This window comes from Trachurus trachurus (genome assembly GCF_905171665.1).
Source record: "Trachurus trachurus genome assembly, chromosome: 5".
NCBI classification, from domain to species: domain Eukaryota; kingdom Metazoa; phylum Chordata; class Actinopteri; order Carangiformes; family Carangidae; genus Trachurus; species Trachurus trachurus.
Window position 1 is genome coordinate 35263194 of NC_139896.1, and position 19542 is coordinate 35282735.

Here is a 19542-nt window from a genome sequence, read left to right on the forward strand (position 1 = left end):
AAAAGAGTGAACGACACAGCAAGAGAGGGGGGAGTGATAAAGGAGTTGGAAAGTGGATTAAAGTATACACCAGAGTTATTAGCATGTGGGTGGCAAGGGTGCAAACATTGTGCTGCACAGTATGTGGTGCTTCAAATGGAGGTCTGTAGACTTGTTTAGTCAACCTTTAGTCCACATACGCTCATGTCTGTTGCTTTTTTATTCATTTAAGTAAAATGAGCCTCAACTGGGAGCTCCCTCCACTGACACTTAAGTAATTGCTCCACATTAAATAGCTTTAAGTGTATTTTTTTTTACATAAACACCAAGATAACTTGCTGCGATACAAGAGGCAAGAAATGAATGTAATTGCTTCACTCAATATTATGGTGTTGAAATAGAAGTAGGACCCTCAGAGTTGAAGCTAGCTGTGATAATAGACGGTGATTTTGAGGGTTTGTAGACAGCTATTGGTTTTTTTGTTCACTGTGTGTTTTTCTTTCCCTCAGATGATCTTTGGGAACCTGATTCCTGCAGATGTGTAAACCTGGGCTCAGAACCGGTGCGCACGCTGTTGGTGTTGGACGACTCGGTGTGGGCCAGTTGGGGGAACTCTGTCACAGCCATAGACATCTCCAGCCTCGTCACTCAGGTAAATAAATACATAATGTTGCAGTTTACCATGTTGACAAAAAAAAGATAACATTTCAGAGATTTTTCATCAGACAAAATCTGCTTTCATCTGAGCAGACTCTTAGGATTGTGCATTATTTATCTGGATATTCCGCCTTAAAGGGGAAACCATAGATACAACGAACAAACTTTGAAACATTTTCACAGCTAATAATTGATAAATGTTGAAATATTTTCACTCCATCAATTCAAAGCTGTTGGAATTTTCTAAACTTAAGCCATTTATATTGTTAACCGTATGTGATTGCCTTTCTAGACTGAACATCATCTTTAGACTGATTTGAGTGTAATTTTATTTTCGTTTTGTCCAGGCATCATAATAAGAATTTTTGTGCAAACCTTTACAGAGGTTTTTCTTTCCTTATTTTTTTTTGGTTTTGCCTTTTTCTTTTGCATTGCTTTTCCTTTACTCTGAATACAGTTTTACAGTACAGTACTGATATTAAGATTATTTGACCCATGTGTTTTCTGTACACAAAGCAGCAAGATTACTAGGGCTGAATGGAGGTAAAGCACATTATCATACAAAGAGTTAATTCAGTGTGCAAAACAGGCATTAAAGTAGCATGGAAATAGACATAAAAGGCAACATAAGAAAACTGTATGAGAAAATGGAGTGTGAATCTGTAATTTTCAAAAACATTATGAAGCAGATTCTAAAAAAAATAATATCCATCAAAATCCAAGATTAGAATTGAGATGAAAGCAGAGGACAGTAGAGCACATTTTAGTTTCTATTTGTATACAATACTATTTTAATAAATCTATTTGTTTAGATGTATTTGTTGTTCTTTGTCAATTGTGTTTAGCAACCTATCGAGATTAGAATATTTTGCATTTCAGAAGTTTATGTCAAAATTGATTAACCAGTTAAAAAATGACAATCCAAAAAATGCATGCATGTTTTTTCCATCTCAAGTTGGCAGGTCAATTCCTCCAACCTCTCCCGCTGATAAATATTCACTAGAGCATGTTCTGAGCTCCTAAATGGATGGTTCATATGTGAAACTGCTTGACAAGGTGTTTTTTTGTTTGTTTTTGGTTTTTCGTAGCTTTGAGGAAAATTTCCTCTGCTTTCATTTTCTGAAAAGATTGATGCACACAGCCTCGGAGAGCCTGCGTCCTAATCTGTGATGTCATTGAGATTTACAGCCTGGAGCTGCTGTGTGGACAATGAGTCAAAGCCTTTGTAGATTTGTACCATGTTTGTTGGGGCTTTCACACACAAATAAGCCTCATTTCGCTGTAGCGCTCTGAGATCTGAGTTACGGTACGGGAATGTGCAGTGTTATCTCCAGAATATCACCCTGGGTGTTGTCTCTGTCATGCTTTTGGTTTTTGTGTTGTTGCTCTCCAAGGTGTTCATCTCTGCTGTGTGTCATTAGAGGTGTGCGGGGGGGGGGGGGGGCGACTCTCTCACTGCAGTAGACAATAATGACTGGCAGAAAACAAACTCTTCTGGGTTATGTTAATATGGTATTCAGATGCTGAACTGCAAACCATTACTATTTAATTATAGCTCCCAGATGTGCGTGTGCATAGCTGTACAAATGAGTTGAAGGGCTTTTGTTGAAAACAAGCATGTGTGCCGAGCAGACCCTCCCTGGACAAATACAAGTTAGTGACATATAAAAAAACATGATGGAGGTAGATTTAGAGTTATTTGGGTGAATAGATTGACAATCTGTGTTCAAATTTGTAATCTGTTTATATGAAACACCTTCCACAAATACACAAATTAAAATAGCAAACTCACAGAAATATCTCGCAAATATAAAACTGATCTGCAAATGCACAAACAAATTGAACAAATAAAAACATATCTGTGAATACATTACAATAATTTTCAAATAAATGAAAAACATTTGTGAACATCTACCTAACATTTACACAAACTGTTTGTGGATCTCAATTCTATGCTTGTGGAACAAAAAACAACTTGTATCACACGGCCACTCTGAGACAACACACAGTTGTAAGATATGTGACAGGACCTGATTAAGATGTGTGATAGTAGCCTATCTGTTCACACAAATTACACAAGACAAATCTACTTTCACAGAATCTGAACATCCAAACACAGTGTGTCTCATTGCCCACATCATATAAATTAGGTTTACATCTTCAGAGTAAATGAAAAAAACCGCTTGCGGCTCTGCTCCGCTGTTCAAAAAATAACTTGCACTTAAAGCAGAAGTAAGTGATCCGGAGGTTTTGGCTAACTTCCTGTCAGCTGATGGAGTTAGCAGTCCCCGCCCCCGTCCCTACGTCACCACATTCACGCGCATCCCTTGGCTGCACACACAGAGAGGACCGCCCCTTTATGCCGTTCTCTCTCCTCATTGGATAAAGGTTGTAGGATACAAGGAAAGTTTTCTCCTCGGCTTACAGCAGAGCAGAGTGACTGACAGACCCGTGTTTCAGACCAAACACTCTATAGAAGTGATTGCTGTCGGAAGATACAACTATTTAAGACTTATATTAACACAAACATTCCCCTTACTTCTGCTTTAAAGGTAACGAACCTACTGCTATGACTGTAGGGATTATGGCAATGGGCCAATTTGCCAGAAAATATTGAACTATCCCTTTAACTTACTCCATCTGGAATTACAGATGTTTGGGTTGATCTCATGCCAACTAGAAAAAGATGTAGTAATATACAAGGAGTAAAAATAATGTATTTGATTTTTAAGTTAATATGTGTTTACATTTTTTTCTCTTAAAGGGTTAGGGTTAGGGTTGTTATTTGCAACAAATAAGAAGCAACAGCTGGCAAATGTGGACCATCAGTACAGCTGCTTATTGAGCCGGCCTCAAGGTCCACATAATCAGGAGCGAGGCAAGCCAGGGATGTCTCCTTTTATTCCTTCACCTCTTTTCCCTCCCCCCGTCCTCCAGAGACATGGGCTTAATCAGCTGAATGGCCATGCAACGGAGGCACAGTTCTGGTTCACTGTATCTCCCACAGAGCTTAACCGGTCAGCTCTGGTTACTTCTTTGCTAACCTTGTCTTCCTCACTAATGTGGACTCAAGAGGGCTGACTTCACAGGGGCGTTGGTGCATGTCCAGGATCTGGATAAGCAGTACTTGGCACCTGTAGCGAGACATATGACACAGAGCACGGCTGGAGGGGTCATGGACTCGTATTCACTTAATTTCATTGTTTTCCCCACGGTCACCACTTTGTTAGATTTTCTGCACTTTTGAATCATTTGTCCATGACTTTGGTGGACACTGCACCTCGTCTCGTCTGACAGAGCTGATCCCTGCACCCGCTGCACGGCAAGAGTCTCTTTTAAATCTTTACATCTGTGACTTACATTATTATTCAGCTATAACCTTTTCACTATGTGTCGGGTAAACATGGCTGTCTGCTTACTATGATATTGAAATCGCTTGCATGAGAAACCCAAAGGATCATCACCACTTAAAAATGTGTGTGTGTGTATTATGTAGCTACATTCCACCCCGGTGGGGAAAGATGAAAATTATAGAGCTGACAAAACCTCAGCGATGCAGTGGCTCTGAGACAAGAGAGACAAATGTGGCTGAAGGAAAGTGAGGATTTATGGGCTGTTTCATCTGTCTTAAAATGCAGATATCTTGCTAACAAGCTCACAAAGCCTGGGAACAATACCTTCCATGGTTTTAGCTATTAGATATGACCACAGAGGTTTAAACAATTAAGGAAATGAAGGAGGAACGAGTTCACAGCAGTTCTGTGAGGCCATATTTCAGCACAGTGTTGCGTTTAAAGCAATGTTAGTGTAACACGTCCAGCAGTTTGCTTCACAGTGTTAGATGTGACAGCATTTGATAATCAGAAATAAACACAAACTACAGTTCAGCATCATGGGAGTGTAATTAGTTATAAATGACTTGACACCAAATTTATCCTGGATATCTGTAGAACATTTCATGGCAGTTCATCCATCCAGTAGTTGACAAAGGTAAAAGGTACGTATTTCACTGAAGTGGAATCACACCTGCATACAAATGAAAGCTTTCTCGCACCGAACCGAGGCGGCCATGTTGCATCGCCATTTTTTACGTTGAGTGTCAGCGTGACCGTAGGTAACCATAGAAACTCAGCCGAGCTGTGGGCTCGGCCTGTTAAAACTGTCACCACTGTGTAGTGTGAGGAAGGACGGAGGCACTGGTGTTGCATTCAGGTGCAGTCAGGCAGACGGCCGTCGGCAAACCAACCGGATGTCATTTTACTGGACGAAAGAAAGACGGTAAAACAATACCACATCACCATGACAACATATTGTCACGCCTGTATTGTTTTGCCTCGTGCTGGTGGACCACTTGTTTACATAGAGGCTTGTTTATCCTGTTACATGCAGCGTCTGTTGTCTGTCTGACGTCTGCCCCATTTCACCTGAATGCAACATCAAGAATACGTTCAGATATGCAACCGCACCGCTAGATGGGGGGAATTCCTACACATTATACCTTTCACTAGACATATGAAAAATTCAAAACGGCCATCTCTAGAGACTGGCTGCTACTGTAATATAGCTAACAACTTCATACAGCCGGTCCTGGGGTCCCATTAGCACTGAGACAAGCTGAATGTCCTGCTGATGATACCGCTCAACTGCCCATGAATGTGTTAAGGAAACTGGGCATGGTGTTAGTCTGTCTCAGCAACAAAAAGATCCCCTGCAACCAAAATAAAAGTTCAATCTCCAGCTCCAAGTCCCTCTCACCCCTTTGTCTGCTTACACTTGCATTTATTACAAGAATGCTGTTAAGCTCTCTCTACCACCAGAGGACCCTGTGACATTGTGGTCAGTATAGTGTCTTTGTGCCACAGGCATGATGCTCACATCAATTTATACTTGTTTTCCCCCAACAAAAAACTGTGTGAACATCAGTGAAATTGCAGAATCATAAACGCTACCTACATTTCCCATCAGGGTAACTAGAGGGTCTTGTTCACAGCAGGAATCGTGAAACAACTTAACTAGGGAGAAAATGAGACAAAGTCAGCCAATGAAAAGATTTTCTTTTTTAAAAAAAAATCTCATGGATAGTCACTCAGTAGGAGTACTTTATTACTTTGTTTGATTTTTTACACAAAAGCATTTTACCATCTTGTTCAAACTTCTCAAGGTACAACTGTGTGTTTCTGAGGGCGCGTCACGTCATCCATACAGCGGTCTCAGAGCCTGTGGTGTAACCTTAACAAAGCAGGACATGCATGAACGTACAGGCTTTGATCAATACAGACTGGCCGGCCTTGTTCCTTCCACTTCCCATTACTACTTCTTTTTCTGCCTGCTTTCTCCCATCACTCACGTCTACGACTCCCCGCCATAGCTCGCAGTAGAGTAGAGGCGTGGACGTAGCACTCGACAAAGGACAAAGACACCTCGTCACCTGATGTAATGAAGAACTAATGAGCTGTTCAGATCAGCTGTGGCGTCTGCAGCCCGAGCTCTGCTGTTTCCCCACAGCTGGTAGGGGACTGTAGAGGGATGTTGTTGTTATTGTGACACTGCCGAGTTGAGTGGAAAGGGCACATTACTACTGTCAAGCTTCACTGACCACCTCATCTCTGTAAGCAACGCTGGATTCAGCAAACTAATACCAGGTTGCTGGCTGAGGGCAACAGTTGTGGCTTGTACTTATCCTGTATTTGACATAGCGCAGCAGGCTATTCCAACATGTTGGGTCTATATCCCTGATTATATTTGGAGAATTTTATTTTGCAGCACTATCTTAAAGGGACAACGGGGAGTTTTGGAAAAGCAAAGCGTTTTCACACTACATTTATGAGCCTCCGCGTACACCGTGAAATTCTTCAGACTCAGATTCATCAAGAATTAAAGTCAGAGGTTTGAAGACGATCACATACCGTCGTAGTTCTGACCATAAACGGCGATTCGGCGGCGTTATTCTCATGACTCGCCGCGAAACCGAAAGTAAGGAAACCGACCAGCGTTTCCGCCACCACTAATAATAACAAAATAACGATAGAGACAAAACAATATATTTATCTAAAATGGGCCCATTAACAAGTGGTAACGTAGATTCATCCACATTAATATGAGACTTTTTTTATTTGCCGCGGAATTTTTCGTTCTGCTGACGGGGAAACTCCTCGTTGTCCCTTTAAATATGAATTGATAGTTATGAAAAAACATTCTTCTCTTACAAGCGTTAAATCACTGATCTTAACACATATTCTGGCGCTTTCTGAGATTCCTGGGTACATTAAGGTAACAGAATGCCTTCCAGGTGGTTCCAAACATATGGCAAACAAGATGACATTCAACAATTACAGTCTGACGGCCACTGGTTAGCTGGAAGTCCTCTCAGAGCCGCCACGTTTGATAATGATTAATGAGATAATTATGTAGCATATATACAGTACAGCCGGACTGTTTTCATTGCAACTTGTCAACTTATTTGAATTGCAATGGGTTATTGAAGGTGAAATGTGCCTTTTTATTATGGATATCTAATTTTTTGATGGCTGCACTTGAAAAAACGATGAGCCGTATTGCACATCCCTTCCCGGGCGGAGCAGGCACCCACTGCTGAGGAGTCAATTAAAAGAGAAAACACATCAAAGGCTTCTCTCCTTTTCCCTAATTTCAAACAAAGGAGGACCCACGGGCAAGGGCACACAAACAGGTGGTAATCCCTGTCCGCCGGTGCACTTGGGTTGGGGTAGAGGGGGGTGCATTCTCATCTTCACTCACTTGCTCTCACTGACTAATTGCCCAGCCTCATGCAACTCATGCACTGACAGTGATATGAGTTCTAAGATGATGCCCAAACCAGCCCCTGTCACGCCTTGGACCGCAGGGGCTGCATGTGTTGCTATGATAAGGCTCATTGCATTTATTTCAAGCTACTCATTAAGACTGTGTGCCTGAAACACTCTTTTTCCATTGTGGTCTTAAAAAGATAGAAGCCAGGGGAATGATGCAAAAACATGCCCCGTGTGTCAGGGACTCTCTAAATGACAAAATTAGGAGGCACAGTTAGACTTTATTTACAGAACAGCAAGAGCAGAGCAACAGCTAAACATGAGAGTCAGTGGGGTGGCATCTGACCTCATCATGTCATGATATTATTACAATTGACATTTATCTTGTAATGTTTTAAAAAAGATGAGCACTGCAGTAGCTTCAGCTTTGAACTGACTGTCTGTCACAATAATCTATAATTGGTAAACTAATGGAACAAACAGTTCCTAAGGTGAAGCACAGCACAGTCAAGCACACTCATGCCCTCCCATTGTTGCTTTAATTTGTTTGTTCTGTAATTTATTTATATAAAGTTTATTTCTCCTTTTGTGCCCTTCCCTCTTTTTTTCGCTTTCAATGTCCCACATTCTCATTAATTTTGTTTCTGAGTTTCCTAGTTTGGGAAAACGCCTGCTTCCTTCGTCAGGGTTATACAGGAATCTTGAAGTTAATTTTAATACATTTTTAAGACTTTTTCAAGACCTTCTCAATATTTTTTAATACCTCACCGGCACTTCAAGCTGTAACCATTTACATCAGTGACACTTTTAGATTAACAGTTTTAGTTTGTGATAAAGACTATAGACCACTATGATACAACAGAATTCAAAATAGGCTGGGGGCGTCATGTGACATGGTGCGTTTGTAATATGCACTGGGAGCGCCAGAGTGAACTTTGTGCCTCTGAATTTCTGCCCTAGTGCGCTCTGGCGCTCTCAAAGACAATTTACGAACGCACCCACAATAGCCTAGTTTTTATGTACCGGTTCATCTTTGTTTTTTAATAAAACAAATAAATTCACACACTTTCACAATGTTTTTAGGACTCAAACTCTTGGACAGCTAATTCAGACTTCCCTTTATAAATTTATAAAGTCGTGAAAAGACTTTTTAATACTTTTTAAGGCTCTTAATTTTTCCAAAATTGATTTATCACCTTTTAATACTTTTCAAGACCCTGCAAATACCCTGTTCATGGAATAATAGAGGGTTAGAAACTGAAAAAAACAGGACCAAGACCAAGTTTTCAGCACCTTTATTTTTCAAAATCTTGCAGTCCACAGATTATTTAGAGAAAAAATCCCCCCAAAAGGTCAAATTTGTTCAAAAGACCCGAGTAAGATTCCAGAGAGAGCTAACCTTTCAGCTGTTGAAATGTTTTGTTTTCTCTTTGTCGTGGCACTAATGTCATTTGTTGATGACGTGGGTGATTGCATTTTCTTCTTATGTCGCTGTTATTTTTAACAGTGCTGTTGTTTCCATTACAGAAGTTTGAAGTCCACCCAGATCCCATGGTCAGCGTCTCACACATGGCGTGTGCCGGCGGCGGGGTGTGGATGGCTTTCTCCGAGGGCTCCTCCATCCGTCTCTTTCACACCGAAACACTGGAGCTCCTGCAGGAAATCAACATCTCAACACGGGCGACGCTGCTGAACACTGGTACACACTCACACATCTCACACAACACTCGATGCTGACCCTCCACTCGCAGAGGTCGGCCTCTATCTCGCAGTGCAGCTGAAACACATTTTCTTCTCTGTGCAAAAACCCATAAAATTGATTTTCTCTATGATACTTTATTGTTTCAAAATGTCTGCCTCCAAATTCGTTGATTATATAAGAGCAATGCGAGGGCACTGATTTAACATTGATGACGCTCTCCTCCCTTGAATGATATTCTTGTCTTGTCCAAGTTGCTCCTTGGGTCTTGCACTCCGGGGACTGACCTGAATAAGTATCCATCTCAGGCCTTCACAGAGCCATAATAGAGCCATGGGGTGAGAGATAGGGATTAATAAAAAAGAAATAAAGTCATTGAGGAGCAGTTAACTGGCAGCCTTAAAGATTTCATACTAAGGGTTCCCATGGAAACAATCTTGTCTCTCTTTAAATGTACATGCCTCTGTGATATCATGCCCAGTTTACCTCTTTTTCTCTGCATGTACCTCCCCACTTTTCTCCCCTTTGAGTTAATATTTTGCTTTTCTTTTTTGTCCCACTTTTCTCCCTCTCACTCCCCGTTTCATCTCATCCGCTCTGCTTTAAAATCCACTCACCCCCGTTTCACTTCTCACTGCAGTCCATTTAGTATACTGCAGATAGCGCATTACTTCCTGTGTGACTTCCTTCATGATGGATGAAATATTTATCAGCCAGTGTGGGTGTTTTTCCCTTTTTCCAGGGAAGAACTATGGTAAACAAATTAGATAGCAATGAAGCATACCTAAAACTGTCAAGTAATGATAACAGTACAGTGCATGTGACTCGATGGCTGCGGCACGTGGGCCATCAGCCCGTTCAACACATGTGAAGATCATTTTGAGCTTCAGGGAGTGGTATAAATGCATCTGGATTTAGAAAATGTTGTCCTTTTCATTGAGTCACACCAGAGTGTGATTGATGTATTTAGAGCAATTCTCAAAGCTGTGGTAGCACTCCATCCAATCAGAAAAAAAAGGTTTTCTCTTGTGAGTTGAGGAAAGAATAAAAACAAGCGTGTGTTTCAGACGCCAAACTTTTCTCTCCCAGATCAAAGTAAAGAGGAGACTTTAAGGAGAAGAGACTCCTGTGGCCGTCATATCTGGAGGAAAGCGGTGACCCAGAGGTCATTTTCACCCGGCACCAGTGTCTCCCCTTGAAATATGCAGCAGATTTTGGGCAGGGTGGCAGCCTGGAGGCTCAGCCCTGGGGGGAGCTACAAGGTCAGAGGAAAAAGAGTTGCTCGCCTCATGTCTTCAGGGTCCGCAACGGGAAGAGGATCTTTGACTTTAGTTGTGATTTGTCGAGCTCACAGGAGAAAAGAGCATCCCCTGATACTCTACAAGCACAGATACTGCTCATGAAATACTGATAGTTTCTCTCTGTCAATAGGTCTCTGCTCCCATAGGTTTCTCCTTGACTTATGCTAGGACATGCAGTGATGATATACCCCCTAATCCTCTCCCCTTAATGTGATTTATACTCAATGGGGAATTCCAGTTGCAGTAAACAACAAGAAGTTTCCGAGGCAGAGGAAACTGCTGATCTCTTTGCTACTAATGCCTTTAATAGTTCTGTCCTCAGGGTGAAAAAATAATATTCCAAAATAAAGTCCTCAGTGACACATCTCTGAGTAACATTTATCTTTGGAGACATCTTCTTTTTAAGGCAAATACCAGCTCCCACGATAAACCCACTACACACTGCAGAGTGTGTGCATCGCTGCAGAAATGGAGGTTCAAGATTGCTGGAGGTTAAGCTATACCTCCTTAATCTCAAGTGCCTTTGTCATTATCCCTTTTTATCACTGTTCTTAAAGACAATGCCTGGTGCCCACATCTTCCGACTTAACTCCAGATTTCATGGCAACCCAAAAGTGGGTGTTCACGAGCGCCACTCTCTCACTTAAGCTCTCCAAACCAAAGTACAAATAGACTCTGAGGCGATGTGAGCAGGTAACTGACAGTTTCAAGATGAAAGCCGTTTTTTTTTGCCGGCGCCTAACTTCCTTGCCGTGACCCAGCGAGGTCTCCACCTAAAGGCTTCTGCTCTGTTTGCTGAATGAGCTCCTCTGCTCTGCCTCCACTTCCTCCTGTACACACAGCACCAGGATCCTACTTGGCATGATTCATCTCTGCACAGCAAAATGAATTAATTATTGACACAGTTGAGCCACTCATGCAAATCATCATAATCTGAGCATGACACAGAACAAACATGTAAATACAGCTACACATGTAAATGAGAATTCTCCTAGTCCTGATCACATGAGTGGTGGTGTAATTCAATTATGGGCACCATGGATATTATGGTAAATGGTTCTATAGATAACTAGGCCACGGTGGGAGCCAAGAGCTGAGGGACCACAGAAGGAATGCAGAAATACATCCAAAACAAACAATGTGTTTCACTCCTTTGTTAACTGGAAACAAAGGTTGTGCATGTGCAGTATAATAAGAGCGTGCAATTATCCTTTCCCCGTCACTAATACAAGCTACAAAAACAGGTCAGCAATAAAAAAACACTTCACAGCAGAAAGGATATGTTGCATCATACGCCATCACAGGAAGTAAAACAAGGTAACTTTATCCTAAGAAAATCACTGCTTGATTTCATCCCAAGGATTATCAGCACACACACACACATGAGGGAAAAGAAAATCACCCAGAATTCCTTCATTTGTCACACTAACAGAGAGACTCAGTCGTCTCTAATGCCAACTTGTTATATCTCATCTAGGAATAAAAAAACAACCTAAACCAAAAACGTGATGCAATATTATCTGTAATATCAGCAGGTCAATGTCACGCTCTATGTGAAATACAAAATATATCATTTATTATGTGGTAATATGATAATGTGCACTCTGGGTTCAAGTATTAGTATCTAGGTCTTTAATAGTCTTAATAAGTCTTAATAGTATGCATTGTTTTCTCTGTTATGTCTGTTAAAAGTGGATATTTTGATTTTATTTTTTTATTTTTTGGTTTGGTGGTGTTGATACAGTATTTAAAGGTAGAGGCTGTAGGTTTGTTCATTGCAGTTTGTAAATACAACATTCAATTTGGGTCCCTCCTCTCGAGCTCAACTTTTGTATGACGTCTATATTTAGTTTTGTTTTTTTAGGAAAATTCCACAGACTCTACCTTTAAAGAGTAAATTAACATCATGAACATGTGGTTTTTGCTGACTTTGGTGGTTTACCCTCTCAACTGGCTGTGGTGATACATGTGTATGTTGTTGTTGGGTCTGGTTACTCAGGCAACAAAGCACATTTCTAAGCCTGAACCTGTCTTAACTGTCCTCCTCTGACACGTCTGTAGTGTGTACAGTAACAGTCGTTTTCAATTATTCTGGATGATGTGACCTATTTTCAGTCTGAGAGCGGGTTCGTTTGTTTGGTGTTTGTTTAGGACACTAAACTGGAGCACTTAAAAGACTTGAAGCAAAAGAAAATGTTTTATGTTACGTAGCCAGTGCAGTCGCATCAAACATAACAACAAGGTCAGCAACATGGCATCAGCCCACAATGGAAGAGTCACAATCACCCAGAATGATTGAAAGCACCTGTGCATGCACCATGGGTGTGTAGCGCCTCACTTACTCAGGAAGCCTGTCAGCGTTTGCCGTTTTACCGATAAAAGAAAACTTCCCTGTTTATCAGCTTTGCTACTTACAGCAGGAGGTAAAAACTTGGCAACTCAATATTTCAAAACCACTCGGATTTGAAACAGAAATGTCTAACACTAAGTTCAGTGTTGTGTTGTTGAGAGTTTTTCTTTCAACTGGGTCAGTAGCAACGAGACAAATCCAGTTTTTCATAATCTTATGTAACCCAGAGCCCTGGTTGGCAATGCTGTGTTAAACTCGTACGCCACAGACTGATCACCGAGCTTAAACTTTACCACAACTCACAGCGATAACCGAGGATAAGAGTTCATCATGAACTCAGAATGCAGCATTTGTGAAAAGCCACTGGCAATAACAAAATCAATGGGAGTTCATAATTGACTGTAACAGATAGACCTTTACCGACCGCTTCCAGTCTGTAAAAGTTGTATTGTTGTGTCAACAGGGATTTAACGTGTTGCTCTTTGAAAGGGCATCGTCATCTGTTGTGGTTTTGAGGGCTACCTGTCATTTTGTAACAATAGATGGCAACGTAACTCAATTCAATTTTCTGTCATTCTCAATATTACAGGTCAAAAGAACATGCGAGTCACGAGTCTCCTGATTTGCCAGGGCCTGTTGTGGGTGGGCACAGCCCAAGGCTTAATTATCACCCTCCCCGTTCCCAAACTGGAGGGCATCCCCAAAATAACAGGTATGGATCAGAGGAGGCGGATGACTGTGATTGAACAGCCTCTTGACAGGTCAAAAGAAGAGCGAAGAGGTTTTTTTTTTCATGACAGAAAATTACTCTGCTCTGCCCATTATTGAGGTCACACTTCACATTTTTCTTGTGGCTCTGGGAATCAGTGCAAATATTACCAGGCAGGCAACACACAAATCATATTGTATATATAGTCTTGCAGGGTAATTTAAAAACTGCCTGGCAGCATTGTGTTTATTATACCAAGCAAATGAGGTCATTAGTTTCCCTCTCGCACAAACTTACTTCATGACCATCATACTCTGAGTGAGTTTATTGAATAATATGTAAATACACCACAAACTATAGCTACAGTCATTACTGTACCACCGTGAATTATGATGAATAATTTACAGAAAACTGTTGATGACGTATTTTATGATCCCACATTGGCTTTCAGTTACTCTCACTTGACACAACTGCAACTTAGATCATAAAGTCTTTTAAAGGGATAGTTCACCCAAAATTCAAATTTCACTCATTATCTACTCACCCTCATGTCGACTAAGAGCTGTGAGAGTCCTCCGTCCCTTCTCTGAGTTACGGGGGGGTCCGCGCAGCAGTATTTGTCCATATAATGGTTGTCAATGGATACCAACTTTCTTTGTCCAAAAAGACACACCAAAAAACATCCAAATACCTCCATACTGCTCGTCTGTAATGTCCCTCTTGTATTGAAGCCCCGACATGAGAAATTGTTCCGCCGGTCAGTGCAAATCACGCGAGATTTGCAGTGACACAGGAAGAGCAGTGAACCGAGACACTGGGAGCTTCCGCTACAAACAAGCTTAAAATATAGACTTATTTAATTTTTTTTGGAACAATTTCTCATGTCGGGGCTTCAATACAAGAGGGACATTACAGACGAGTAGCATGGAGGTATTTGGATGTTGGTGTGTCTTTTTGGACGAAGAAAGTTGGTATCCATTGACAACCATTATATGGACAAATACTGCTGCGCGGACCCCCCCGTAACTCAGAGAAGCCACGGAGGACTCTGAAAATTCTCACAGCTCTTAGTTGACATGAGGGTGAGTAGATAATGAGTGAAATTTGAATTTTGGGTGAACTATCCCTTTAACTTCCCAAAGAGGAGCAGTGTGTGTTTTCTCTGTGGGTCTCATATCTATATTCTGTGTGTCTGTCTGCTACAGGGAAGGGCATGGTCTCTCTAAACGCCCACTGTGGGCCTGTGGACTTCCTGGTCGCCACCACCAGCAGCTTGTCTCCTGAACTGCTGAAGAGGGATTCTGTCGGGGACAGCCCAGACTCCGCCTGCGGAGGCGAGGACCGCAGCGACACCTCCTCCCAGGAGTCCCTCCAACAGTCCAGCTCCTACCAGGGAGAGGGACGGGGCAAGAGACGTGGCGTCCTGCTGCAGTACAAGCTGCGCTCCACGTCGGGATTACCCGGGCGGCCGCTCACGGCCCTGGGAGACGAGGCGCTGGACTCGTCCCTGGAGTCTCTGGAGCACAGCGTGGAGGACGGGTCTATCTACGAGCTCAGCGACGACCCGGAAATGTGGGTGAAAGGGCGTCCTTGTGAGAGGGACGGGGGACGCAGAGACAGGGTGATCTCTGCGGCGGTTATCTCCGGAGGAAAGGGCTTCCGCAGGCTGAAGGAAGGAGCTCCAGCAGGTACTAGGACAAGTATGGAGGGCTTAGAGAATATCCTCATGGTGTGGCAGCTCCCACTCACAGTGTGATATGGAAAATGATATATCGTAAGGTGATGTGTATTTATAGATGTCAACTTAAAGCTTGAAGCTCAGCCTTGAATAACCTGCTCCATAAATTCAAGAGATTTGAATACATGATGAGAAGGTGTTGCCACTGTAACAGAGCTTGACACGCTCTGTGGAGTAAAAAAAAAAAACTATAGACACTCTGGTTACTAGAAGTACTGTGAGTCCACAGGACACTTTGAATGTTCACGATTGTGAATCTTCATCATCTTCATCTTCCCAGCGGCGGCGGATGCTGCCACTGATTAGGTCCGTGTGATTGTTTTTGATGTGGTTGCCGTAGTTAGGATTGATATGCTGCAGTTTAACCTCCTCATCGCTGCGCTGCGTCGGCTCTGCCACATTTATTTAGTGTGAAGGACTTCAGTGTGAGCACCCATGGACAACATGTCTTTGAGACGCAGCCTTTGTTGAATCTGCCAGGCTCCACGGAGTTAGAGATGGACGTCTTTTATCTGATCCTGTGGGGAGAGATCCCATCTGTTTGGAGCTGAAAGCTGGGGACTCCCACTGCATCACAAAGTACATTAGCATCACTTTATTAGCTTTGCCAGCCTTTCTCCCGTCCCATACAATGTGAATGTAAGATACCTTCTATTGTGTCTCGAAATTCAATCTGTGCTCTCTTAAAGAAAGAACTTAATTTTTCCTGTTTTTGTTGCAGCTGTTGCAATTTTGTTTTTGGTTCAGAAAATGAGATGCCTCCATGAGATGGCTACAAAAACTTTGTCAAGAACCAACTGACTCGAAGAACAAAAGTTATGAAAGAAAGATGATATTACTCTACATTACAGAGCCATATTTGCACTGAAAGAATGCCACTATTATTACAGGTTTATCTGAGGAAATGAAACTCTATAGTGCCACATTTTAGAGTATTATCTTGCCTGTGTACTGTAAATGGCAGACATCTGTTTCATTATTCACTGTCATCTACCAGATAGATAAAACAAATGCGCACACAGTCTCGTTAATACACAGATGTCATTAGCTGGAAACCCCAGTTACACATCAAAAGCAAATCTCTATTAATGAATGATGAAATAAAAATGCTGCAGTCATCTAAACTGCTATTGGCTATGTATCAACTCTGGGAACTTATGAGATAAAACACCAACACGCATGTTTAATGCACATTCATTTTAAATATACATACAAGATGATTCTGATTGAAGATGGTGTTTTACAATACATAGTCAACAGCAGTCAGTGCTGCAGTTAACATTGATTTATATTATCTGTAAAATTAACCAGGACTCGTCCCATCAACACTTGTTTTCCTTGCTAATATAAATAATGTAAATATTTGTAATTTAATGCAAACATTAATATTTTATGATCAGGATACGAGGACGCACATAAACAGCTTGTCATTCCTGTCTAGTTAAAACCTCACATCTCCATTTGTGGTGGTTATCGTGTCTTCAGATCAGTTGAAGGATTACATGGTCTGTCTTTAATCTGATATGCTTAGAAAACAATTTTAGAACCACATGGAATGATATGAAATGCATTATTGTTAGCCTATGTACAGGTTGTTCTCTTTTTTTTAACTTGTGAAATGAAATAATTTGTAAATACACTGTGTTTATCCTGGAGTATATTGAATCTGAGCTGGTATGAGAAGAACTCAGTGGTACTAAGTGATTATGTGAAGTGTTGTTTTTTTTGTTTTTTGTGTTTTGCTTCATGGCCTCTTAATTCAAAGTCAGAGCAGTGTCGGTAGGTTTGCAAACACGGACTATTGACATTGGCATTTTGTCCTGCAGAGAAATCCAAGAAGTTAATACTTCACAGACCGCATCATTGACGGTGTGTTGACACAGTAGTATCCAACTATGAACATTGCTTTGTGGATTGTCAGCAGACCAAGCAATGGTGAAGGTTATGGTATATCATTTTCCTCCACCTGTCTCTACCTAGCCCTCCCTCCCTCCACACATGGAATCACTGCTTATCCCTCCATCACAGACGAAGCATAAAATTCATGCTTTGTATTTCCCCGAGGCACATCGGGGGCTTATTTTCCCTTTTCTTCTTCTCTTCACAACCGAAACTCAAAAAGCATTTAAACATCCTGCTGTCAGTCAAAATCATTAAAAAATATATAAATAAATAACAAAGATGATGTAAACTGTCCTCAGATGGTGTCATCTAAATGTAAATCTCAATGTCACGTCAGAAACGTACTCTTATTCATGTGCGAGTCAATGCAGCTGGAACTCCAGCCCCCTCATGGTCACCACAGAGGTTGTTTGTTCAACCTTAGCCAGAGGATGAGCGGCGACGGCGTGCTCCTGCCTGACTGGCCTGATGAAATATACATGATTGCTTTGCTGAAGCTGATGTGCAGTCGGCATTGTCGAGCTGTTTTCACTAGCTTATGTGCTAACAACTGAGATTTAATCTCAGCGTGTATGTTGACCTTCGATGGACACTGACTCATTCCTTCCATTTGCTTCTATGTGCGCAGGTATTACCCAGACTCTGAATATTAATGCTCACAAATGAACGTACTGTACTACTAATTAGAACTGTTAACTGTGCTAATTAAACCCTAAAGAGGACTCCAGCAGTGTTGGTATTTTCAAATGAAATTTGTTTTCTTGCAGTATTAAAAGTTATTGCGGTTTATCAAAAAATGGGATCTTATTTTTGTAGATTTGTTGTTGTTGTTTCATCAGTTCTGACAACATGTGCTCCACAAGGTAACAGCTGAGAACTGGGACTTCAAATCAAAACAAAGAGTTAAGGAGAGAAAACTGGTTTAAACAAACACATTGAAATACTGAAAAGAAAATATAGACATAAAATTATTACTCAAATTATGTCCACAATTGACCAACCATCCTCCAAGCTCCACTTTGACCTACTCTACAGTCACACGTGACATAAGGAGGTGTCACTTTAAGTTCTACCCACTGCAAAAGTTTTACAGTGTACGATTATCTGATTACTCGTGTTTCTTCACGATGTAGCTACGTTCCCAGTTCTCAGTCTGGAAAGCACAAGATTGCCAAAACCTGATGGTCAGACCTATGAAAATACTTAACAGAAGTAAAGGCAATAAACCGCACGAGTGTTACTCTTGATGCCATGGCAGGCATGTGGAAACAGTGCTTGTTTCCTTTTGGTACAGTAATTTAATGTTACATGTCTAAACATTGTCTAACAAGCTTATGCTAAAATAAAACATGTTTAAACATGAGAGTGAATTTGATCTTTTTATATGACTGATTAAGGATGAGGATAGAGGCAACTGGCATTAGGGCGCTTTCCGGTTTTGGGGATATATTGTACATGTGCAGCATTATTATGCTAATGAAGTTATACTTTTCCTGTTTCTCTGTGACTCAGCAACAGAAAATCCTGTCTTTGATCATATCATCTGGATTATCTTCTTACTTTTTGGGTGTTTGGTTATTCAAATTACAATGAGCTTACCTCTACATCTACTCAGTGCTTTAAAAAAGAAGGGAAAAAAACAACACAAATCTTGCACTTTTGTGAAGTACAAGTACGAATACAGAGACAGAACAGGGAAAACAGAATCTGATGTAATGCCTTTTAATTTTTCACTCAGATGTGTTTCATCTTCAATACGCTCCCCTCTAGACATCACATCACAGGTCACAGTCCAGTTTATTTGTTTCTTGTTGCTGTCTCAAGAGCTCTGCTGTCTTCAAATGCAAGACACCGTCAGCTTTACAAGTGGGCTTGATGTTACAAAAAAGAAAAAGGGGGGAAAAAACATTGATCAATGCTTTAGTTAGAGGACAGAATATGGGAGTGACTGAATTTACCAAAATTGACAGTTTAAGTAAAACTTCCTTGGTAAAGAATTGCCGTGGAGACTTGGTTTTGTCACATCCTTTATGCCTCTTCACCTTCATCCTATGTGGAGTGCCAGAGGCTTATGTCGTCGCTGGCACACAACACTTCAGGGAGGCAGGAGGATTGTTACAAGCCAGCTCAAACTGCAGGTGAAAACACACAGGGGAGCCCCCTACTATTTCCCATCCTCCTCTCCAACCCCCTCCCCCTCTGGATCCTCCCTGCCTGCCTGCCTGGCTGTGTTTTCTATCCTCCTGTCTCCTGTCTCCCAACAAGTGTCTGAGAAGTCTGCACAGAATACAAGTGTGACAATCCATCATTGTAGGAAATGAGGCGGTGTGCCATTTCCTCATGACCAATCATCAGGTCAACGCGCGCTGTCACCCTTTGACCTCAACGTTACGTTAACAGCCTTCTCTTCCTACTAACTCCACATGAAGCTGTCAGGCCA

At 41.5% G+C, this 19542-nt stretch overlaps 1 protein-coding gene across 2 annotated transcripts in view; it reads left to right on the plus strand.

Moving 5' to 3' along the window:
- Nucleotides 1-15297, plus strand: part of arhgef10la (Rho guanine nucleotide exchange factor (GEF) 10-like a) — a 124062-nt gene extending 108765 nt beyond the window's left edge. For both annotated transcript variants that reach the window (XM_083972303.1, XM_083972304.1), the window contains 4 exons: nucleotides 489-631; nucleotides 8931-9102; nucleotides 13343-13465; nucleotides 14668-15297. In XM_083972303.1, the coding sequence (XP_083828429.1) occupies nucleotides 489-631; nucleotides 8931-9102; nucleotides 13343-13465; nucleotides 14668-15218 (989 nt within the window). In that variant the 3' untranslated portion in view covers nucleotides 15219-15297. The remainder of the gene's footprint in view (nucleotides 1-488; nucleotides 632-8930; nucleotides 9103-13342; nucleotides 13466-14667) is intronic.
- The last annotated feature ends 4245 nt before the right edge of the window (nucleotides 15298-19542 follow it).